This window comes from Arachis stenosperma, chromosome 6 (assembly GCF_014773155.1).
Source record: "Arachis stenosperma cultivar V10309 chromosome 6, arast.V10309.gnm1.PFL2, whole genome shotgun sequence".
In the NCBI taxonomy this organism is placed as follows: domain Eukaryota; kingdom Viridiplantae; phylum Streptophyta; class Magnoliopsida; order Fabales; family Fabaceae; genus Arachis; species Arachis stenosperma.
Window position 1 is genome coordinate 56,682,826 of NC_080382.1, and position 9,944 is coordinate 56,692,769.

The 9,944-nt window shown below is 36.4% G+C and overlaps 1 protein-coding gene across 1 annotated transcript; it reads left to right on the forward strand.

The window, feature by feature from the left end:
* Positions 1 to 799: 799 nt before the first annotated feature.
* On the forward strand, positions 800 to 6,434 carry LOC130934070 (uncharacterized). Its single transcript, XM_057863660.1, has 2 exons — positions 800 to 861; positions 5,924 to 6,434. Exons 1-2 carry the CDS (start codon positions 800 to 802, stop codon positions 6,432 to 6,434), a joined length of 573 nt encoding a protein of 190 aa, XP_057719643.1.
* Positions 6,435 to 9,944: the final 3,510 nt, after the last annotated feature.

A 9,944-nucleotide genomic window follows, 5' to 3' on the forward strand; every position in this document is an offset into this window, starting at 1 on the left:
CTTAAATTGAATTTTTACTTGATTTTCCATACACCTGCATCCCAAAATGCTTTGACCAGTTTAGTGTGCCTGCAAGTACCACTCGCTATTAGGAACAGGACTTTTATACACGATCTAATCTGTTTATCTCCATCTGGTTTAGAAGTTATTTTAGGATTAGATTGATTATCTAAGTATCATGTTTTCTTTGATTATTTTAAAAGAACTACTGTTATTCCATCTAATAGTCTATGTACTAAACTATTTTTGTCCTACACCTTATATCTGAATTCTGTAAGAGTTACCTTAGGTGGGAGTGATTGTGAGGGGTACGTTCTGTTAGCGGCTAGCTCGAATGATAGTGAATTAAGCTTAGAACAAATCCAAATGGTGAAAGAATTTCCTGATGTTTTCTTGGATGACATACCTGAGTTTCTTCCGCAGCAAGAGATAAAATTCAGCATTGATCTAGTACCTGGAACCGAACCGATTTTCATAGCACCGTACCGGATGTCACCATTGCTTGCAGAGCTGAAAGAGCTATGAGATAGGATCGTAGTGGCCTATGGAAGTACAAGAACAGAATTTGTGTGCCTAACTCTGGAGAATTGCAATAAAAGATTCTTACAGAAGCTCATCAAAGCAGACTTTCTATGCATCTTGGAGTGACGAAGATGTATTGAGATTTGGAACAAATATTCTGGTCGCCGGACTTAAAGAAAGAAGTAGCTGATTATGTCTCAAGGTATTTAACCTGCCAGAAGGTGAAGGTGGAACATCAGAAGCCGTCAGGAACCCTGCAACCCTTAGAAATACCACAATGGAAATGGGAGCAGATTACTATGGATTTTATCACGAGATTTCCAAGAACCTCAACAGGACGTAGTGCCATTTGGGTGATTGTGGACAGTCTGCCAAAGTCGGCGTGCTTCTTTTCGATTCGAGTTGACTATACTTCAGAAAGGCTCGAATGAATATATATATTCAAGAAATCATACGACTACATGGGATACCTTCGTAAATTGTCTCGGATCAAGTTTCGAGGTTTACTACTAGATTTTAGGGAACTTTTTAAAAAGCGTTGGAAACAGAATTGCACACGAGTATAGCATACCATCCTCAGATAGACGGACAATCAGAGCAGATAATCCAGACGTTAGAAGAGATGTTACGATCATATATGATAGACAACCAAAGCAGCTGGGATAAGTATTTGCTTTTGGTCAAATTCATCTACAACGACAGTTTCCAATAAAGTATCGGGATGGCACCATATGAAGCTCTCTATGGAAAAAGATGTCGGACACCATTGTGCTGGAATGACGATGGAGAAGCTAGTGTCTTAGGTCTAGACTTAGTGTAAGAAACTACTGAGAAGATAAAGGAGATTCGTCGGAAGATCCAGACAGCACAAAGCCGTCAAAAGAGCTATGCCGATAATAGACGTAGACCCTTAGAGTTTAGTGACGGAAACCGTGTCTTGCTAGAAGTAACTTCGATTACTGGAATAGGTAGAGCCCTTAAGACTAAAAGGCTTAACCCGCAATACATGGAACCTTTCCAAATACTTAAAAGAGTCGGTCTAGTAGCTTATCAAATAGTCCTTCCTCCTTATTTATCAAACCTTCATGATATTTTTCATGTCTCACAACTTAGGAAATATATTCCCGATGAGAGTCACATTTTACGACCAGAAACAGTACACTTATGAAATCATTTGACATATCAAGCATCACCAGTTCAGATCGTAGAAAGAAGTGATGAGCAGCTAAGAGGCAAGACTGTTCGCTTAGTCAAAGTAACATGAGAACCAATGGGAAAAGAAGAGCACACTTGGGAACTGGAAGATAAGATGAAAACTAATTACCCGCATCTATTCTCAGGTAACTGAAATTTTGAGGGCAAAATTTTCTTTTAGGAGGGTAGAATGTAACAACCCTGATTTTTGAGTACCTGAGATCTTTTCTGAAAGTACGGATTTCTCCGGAAGATCAGTAAAGGGAACACCTCTGTTATATCATCAAGCATCTCAATCCTCATTATCATTATGTCATTCCTAAGCTAGAACCTTCTCTGAGGCAAGCTCGATAATGCAATCGTGAAGAACCTAGTTTTTGAACCGTATCGGTTGGCAGTTTTGATTCTGATTTTCGTAAATAGTCTCTGTTTGACGAACCGGACTCGATTCATGAGAGGAGAGAGATAATAGTATAATATTATCATTATATTAGTATTAGAAAATTCTTGAATGATATTATAAGGTTACCTAGTCAATTTTTGTTAAAAATAGAAAATCGGTTTAATCGGGTTTACGGTTTACTGGTGCAGCTTAGCACCAGGACTCTCTGATGAATTTAGCAATGCTAAGGCCTCATCATACATGTTTTATTCTCATATTAAATATGTTACTAGTGTCATTTATGCTAGTAGCTCAGAAAATAATTTTTAGAGATATTTTTACAAGTGTTCCGATACACCTAGTTTTAGTAGTTGTAAACCAGAGATATTTTAATATTATTTTAACCCACCTCCAAGCCAACCAATCACAACTCACCCTACACCCCCAAAACCCCCAAGGCTGCCTCATTTCATCATTTTGGCCGAAAATAACAAGAGAGAAAAGAGAGAAACCTTCATGAACACTTAATCTTCAAAGCTTGATTTCTTCTGAACTAAAACTCAAATCAAAACTCCGATTTCACCAAAATGATCCTCTCTTCTTCCTCTACATAACCATATAACATATCAAGGCTGGAAATAAGGTGAAATGGCTGTCTCCCTCCCTCTTCAATTCGGTTTTCAAGGAAAACCATGTAAACATGTGTTTTCTTGATGTTTTTCCTTAGGAATCATGCTTAACTTGACTTGAGAGCCAAGAAACGTGAATTTCCAGCAACTCTAAGGTGATATATCTCTTCCTAACATGCTGAGTGAGATTTGGTCAGTTGAGGGTTTTTGGATTTAAAGTTGTTCTTGATGTGATTTAGGAGGAAAAAGTGCTTAAGGACCACCTGAAAGTTTAACCGAATTAGGAGCAGCAAAACCAGGTAGGGTTTGACGAATTTAATCTTGATTGATTATGTTTGAGTTGTGTGATTATGATATGGTTTGGCTGTGCTTGAAATTGATTGTTTGTATGAGTAATTCTAGTTGAAATTTTTGTGAAAATTTGATGAAATTTGATGAAATTCAAGCTATGAATGTGTGTTCTTATGGCTGCTGGAAAACGAAACCCTAGAGCTTAAATTGGGGTTCAATTTGTGTTGAAATCATGTGGAAAAGATGGGGTTTTAGTGGCTGGGAATTTATTTTGAATTATGGTAAAAATCGGTTGCTGAAAAGACTGAAAAACAGGTAAAAACAGAGAAAGAATCCGAAGAATTTATAAAGAACATGAAGAACACTTTGAGTGTGATGAAGAACAATGAAGAACAGGCCTTAGATCTTAAAAAGGGCAAGGAAGTAAAATTTTTGGTGTTTAAGGGGTTGTTTGGTAATTTCTGAAAGTTAGGGTGGTAAAAGTAGAAATATTAAAAGTTACGGGTGGTAAAAAGTGAATTTTAAAGGTTAAAAGTAAAAGTGAGTTAATTTTCGAAAATTTAATAATAAAATAATAAATAATAATAAAATATTAAATAATAATATTTAATTAAAAATAATATTTTAATAAAAATAATAAAATAATGCAGAAAAGGCAGTTTTCTGTAAAAGCTTTAGAAAGACAACTTTAAGTGCAGAATCTCATAATTACCTTCATAAAACACTTAGGGAGTGGTAATAACATGTTAAAGAGGAAAAGATAAAGAAAATATAAAAGTTAAAGAAAAGATAAAAATCGGAGAAAAAGTCTGTAAAGTTTTAACGACAGAAAAACAGACAGAGACTAGTGAACGAACTAGTGCAACTTAGTTAGTCTTTGAATTGCGAATAGGATTAGGCATTATATGAAAAGCTAGACTGTTTCAATATAGACTTAATGAACCTATACTTGGGACATGCTAACTATTCATACCGAAATTTACATAAGCTTTAAATACATACGTTAAACAGAGAAATCAGAGCAGAGTAAAGAAACACAGAGAACAGAGTAACCAGAGCAGAATAAAGGGATACAGAGAAAAGAGTAATCAGAGCAAAGTAAAAAGACAAAGAGAAAAGAGTAAGGTGATAAAGAGAAATGGTTTGAATTAAGATGTTGTAAAAGTGAAAGATGTAAAGTTTGTACAGAATGATTGAACAGAGAAAGAAAGAGGTACTGCATAAGAATGTGAAAATGATGATGAATAGTGAGAATGATGATGAATGATGATAATGAGAATGATTATATGATGATTTGTTGCTTGAGGCAACCCAAGAGATATTATATATATATATATATATATATATATATATATATATATATATATATATATATATATATATTTGTTGCTTAATGCAACCCAAGAGATATTATATATATATTTGTTGCTTAATGCAATCCAAGAAATATTATATATATATATTTGTTGCTTAATGCAACCCAAGAGATATTATATATATATTTGTTGCTTAATGCAACCCAAGAGATATTATATATATATATATATATATATATATATATATATATATATATATATATATATATATATATATATTTGTTGCTTAATGCAACCCAAGAGATGTTTGTTTATTTATCTGTTGCCCTGAGGCAACCTAAGAGTAATTTTCCATTCCCAAGAGTATATTTCCTGTGAGTAGAAAGCAGAGGCTGTCTCAATAGAGCTGCTAATAATTATATGCGCATTTATTTGAACGGAGAATCGTATCCGGGAAATCGTGAACTCGTGACCGGATAAATGTCGGGAATGCAGGTGCTAACCGACACATGAGCTCATGGCCTGTACTAGGACTAGACATGCATCATTCTTGTCTGCGCATCATTCTCTGTTGCATTCCTTTCTGTGTGTGATCTATTTCTTTGTGTTTGTCTGCTTATATGCTATTTCTATGTTTTATTTTCTTGTATTCTTTTGTTTGTGTTCTGCTTTCTATTGCCTCTACTTTCTCTTTCTATCTTTACCTTTTGGTTACTGCTTTGCTATATTCTATTATTTGCCTGCTAATCGACCCCAAATAAATGAATATAACTAATAACCCCGACCCTCCTAAGAACTCCCCAGTTCTTACCCCTTCTCTCTCCCTTCCCCTTTCAGATGGAAGCAAGAGTTTCTTTCCGTAGTTCGCTGACGACCGTTTGCAAAAAGCATTCCGCTCTAGGTAGTCTTCTGAGTCTAGGGTGAATCCCATTCTCTGTTTATATGTATATACTGTGAGACCAGCCAATGTCCGCACCCCGTTTGTACGTGAACTTTAACCTAAATCCTGTGTACGAGACTCCTGTTGTGTGGCTACTTGATGAGGTACCAGAGAGACGTCATATGGCAATGTCTGATCGTGCAGAGGAGTAGCAGATGATGTTCTATCTTTTGATGACGTTCCACCTGACTTGAGTTGTGAAGACTTAGAACGTACTTTCCCTTGCTTTAGTAGTTTAGAGGGACTAGGTGAGTATAGAGTTTAGGCTAACCAGGGTGCCAGCTTAGGGACCTCTTGAACAGGTCAGGACCTGGGATGTTGTATGTATATATATGTATATAGTTATTATCTAGCTATATCTAGGGGTGTTCTAACTAACAGTCTATATTCTAATAAAGCCTGAATCACCGAATGTTGTCAACTACTTGTGGTGTGTTTATGTGTGGTTGTTTGTAACTGTTTTATATATTGTTAGTTGTGAATTGATTATGAATGATACTGTTTGTTAATCCAAATGTTTTCAAAAAAAAGTACCTTGTAAAATAACTACGCTTTTAACAACGAATCAGGCTCATATAATAAATAATAGATAATAATTAGGTAGACAAGTTGGTAGCCCTCAGTTTCTAGTATGATCATGACGTACCAGAAATTGGGTCGTTACAGCATACAGGACAACATTCAAAACTCCTATTGGGAAATCACCTTTTCAATTGCTGTATGGAAAATCCTGTCACCTTCCTGTGAAGCTAGAACACAAAGCCTATTGGGCCACTAAACTCCTAAATCTTGACTCTCAAGCAGCAGGAGAGAAAAGGCTACTACAACTGAATGAGTTGGATGAGTTCAGGTTGGAAGCCTATGAGAATGCTAAGATATACAAGGAAAAGGCTAAGAGATGGCATGACAAGAGAATCTCAAAGAAAGAGTTCAAACCAGGACTGCAAGTGCTCGTGTATAACTCTAGACTCAAGGTTTTCCCTGGAAAACTCAAGTCCAAATGGACTGGCCCCTACTTGGTGACAAAGGTCCTCCCTTATGGAAGCCTTGAACTTCTGAATGAAGCCACAAAGGACATCTTCACAGCAAATGGTCACAGAGCAAAGCATTATTTAGGAGGCCCTAGGAACAAAGAGGAAAGCATCCATGAGCTGGGATGAACAAGAATGAAGGAAGTCAAGCTAATGACATTAAAAGAGCGCTTGTTGGGAGGCAACCCAACCGGAGGTAGTTTTCTTTCCTTAGCTATATAAATAAAAAAGGGGGTTAAGTATGTTTATCTGCATTGCAAGGAGTTAAGTTTGGAGTTGCACACCAAAATAATTTAAGAGTAAATGTGTGGTCCTAAGTTTGGTGTTCCACTAAAAAGTTCATTAAGAACACACTACACCCTTCTGCAAGATTAATCACTAACTCCAAACAATCAGAGAAACTACTTAACACTTGTTTAGTTTCTAGATTATATTTTATTTTCTTTAAAAGCACAAGCTTTCATCTAAAGCATAACAGACAGTGGCAAGGAACTAAGTTTGGTGTTCACACACCAAAGTAAGTTCAAAAGCCTACAAACATTCATGCATGATTAACTATTTTTCAAGGGCTTGGAGAACAAGCAACTTCCACTATCATTGCAGAAAATTATTCAGCTTTTTGGGAGGACTGTACATCATCAAGAAAAGCACAAATGTCGAGAAGGATGATGAAGGACTTAGCAAGAAAACTCCAAAAGGTTGTATTGTTAAGTGATTGTCTCATATTAAAAACTGATATGATTCGAAGTGATATTGTACCCCTATCTGTCTGCTTAGTATCACTTTTATGTAGTTTAATAACTGAGATATTTGATGCATTACAGCACCATACTCTTGAAAATTGCTTGCACTTAATATTTCAAAAATGCATCAAAGAACAAGTCTTTGAAGAAAAAGATTGAGGAATCAAAAATATATTTTGAGGCAAGCAAAAGATTAAGAGAAGTGGTGGTTCTAGTTATATGATTGTGTATTGAGGTTGCCTGTTTATGTAAACTTGCATGGGAGCTCATAGGCAGGAAATAAAATTCGACGAAATGTTGTGGAGATTTTCAAACATTTATTGATCCAAGAAGTAGCAACAAAAGGAAATAAAAGAAACAGCAAAAACAAAAGAACATGGCAAAAGTCTCTGAGTATCAATTACTATGAGGAAAAAGAAAGAAATAAGAACTCAAAGAGTTACTATCCTGGTTAAATGCTTGTGGTAGAATTGTGTCAAAGATAGAGGCTTGAGCAAGTAAATCCTAAGGGGTGCTTTAACATTTAATACCTTAAAACCAACTGGTTTGGGAGTATTGATTGAAAGCTTGTCTAAAGAGCCGCTTTGAGACATGACACTTAGAGTTAATGTCAAAACACATAAACTATGAGCTGCTTCAAGGTGATTACCTATAGAGAGATCTCCATGATATCATTTGAATGAAAATCCTACGATCTAAGACTTCCAAGATGTAGGGACTAGTAAGCACTGAAGCCCTTGCATGAGCATAAAATTTAGAGTTCACCCCACTGTCACTTAATCACTTCACTCACAAAGCATTACAAGTTATTCTTCAATCCATTCCATTTAAAAGAACCTTTGTGCATAATTCTTTTCTTGCTTGGGGACAAGCAAGGTTTAAGTTTGGTGTTGTGATGACAAGTAATCTTATGCTAGTTTTACTAGCATTTTTCCTTGCTTTTATTAGGTTTATTACACTTTCTTGCACAATAAGTAAGTGATTGGAGTAGAATTTCATGTTGATCTTGAATCAATCAAACATTGTTAATTTTATGCAAAATCATGAGATTTATGCACAATCTAGTTGATTATTATGAACCTTATGATTTTGGTGAGACTTTGATTTCTTGTTTAATTAATGGCAGGTGAAAAATTGATGAAAAGAAAAAGCAAAGAAGCAAGGTGCAGTCGAACACTGTGTTCATTTGATGAACGTTACGTTCACATGCGACGTGCACGCGTACAAGACGCCTCCGCGTGGAAAAGCAATTTTGGAAATCCATGCGTAGGCGTGCATGGTGCGCACACGTAGATTGAGGATCAGCGTTCACCAACAATGAACGCTACGTTCATTTTGAGTGTACGCTTGCAATGCTTTCAGAATTTGAAATTGAAGATGGGCATCGACGCGCACACGTGCATGATGCGCACGCATCGATGTGACGATAGTGGTGGATTGGCACACATGAGTACAAGACACTGGAGCGCAGAAGTGATATTTTGCCATCCACGTGCACGCGCACAAGGCGTGCACGCGTGAAGAGCGTTCATGGCGCGAACGAAGCATTCAGTCAACCAACGCTGGCAAGGGACGCACACGCATGTAGTACGCGCACGCATCGATGATGAAGAATGCCAGGGACGCACACGCACGAAGGACGCTTTCCCGTCGGTGAATGAATACTGCGTTCAAATTCAGAACGCTGCGTTCCCCTGGAGCTGCAACCAAGTACTAGTCCTAACCCACTTCATCAGAGGCCAAAAAGCCCACTCCAAGCACTGAATGAGGAAATTTGAAAGTGTATAAATAGAAGAAAATTTGATTTTAGAAAGAGATCTTTTTGGATCTTCTTTTCATTTTTTCTTTTGAGCTTTCTTTTAGTTCTTTTCTTTGAGAATTTATTTTTAGAGTTATAGATCTGAGTTTACTTTCCTTTCTGTTCTTCTTCATCTTTTGTAATTTTTCTTTTCTGTTTTGGTAATAGAGCAATAATGAACTAAACCCCAATTTCATTTAAGGGAGGAGCTCTATTGTAATTCCAATGAATCAATAAAATTCTTCTTCTTCTCAATTCATTCTTGTAGCTATTGGATATCTTCTGTGTTGATTTAGAATTCCTCACTCCGGAAGGAGGTTGAATTCAATTGAATGCTTGTGTGAGCCTCGGAAGGAGAATCACTAGCATTAGAATTGGAGCTCTATCCTTCATTACTCTCTTGATCAACACCATTCGTAAGGAATTGAGATCTTGAGAGTTAGTGTGGGTTATGGATGAGAGATTTGCACTTAACCTCTTCTCATGACAATTAGATCAAGGAATTGGCAAGATTGATTGTGATTTGAGAGATTAGATTGCCAAGAAATTGGGATCCAATCAAATTCAATATTCCATAGATATACCAAATCATTGAGAAAGGAGTTGAAACCAATTTGATTCAGGAAGGATTACAGTACCTCCAATCCCTGATGAAGCACTTTTTCTTTGAATTCCTTCCACTGTGATTTCTCGGCACTTGCTGTAATTTATATTGTTTAGTAATGTCTTGATTCCCAAAACCCAAATCCCTTTGTTATTCATGCAACTTAAGTTTCCTTGCCATTTAATATTTCTGTACCTTTAATTCCTTCACTTTAGGATTCAGTCATTTAATTTTCTTGCAACTTAAGATTCAGTTCTTTTTAATTTCTTGCACTTTATGTCACAGTCAATTTAGCTTTCTGCCATTTACTTTCTTGTCAATTTACATTCTGCCTTTTAGAATTCCTGCTATTTCCTTTCTGTCAATCCAATTCATTACCTAACTAAAGTTGCTTAATCCATCAATCCCTGTGGGATCGACCTCACTCTTGTGTGTTATTATTACTTGATGCGACCCGGTACACTTGCCGGTTAGATTGTGCGGAAATCAATTTT

Excerpts from the sequence above, each read along its gene's own strand:
- LOC130934070 (XM_057863660.1), top strand. The coding sequence starts at position 800 with ATGGAAATGGGAGCAGATTACTATGGATTTTATCACGAGATTTCCAAG. Across the intron at positions 862-5,923 it reads TCCAAGAACCTCAACAGGAC|AAATTGGGTCGTTACAGCAT; the intron begins GTAGTGCCATTT and ends ATGACGTACCAG.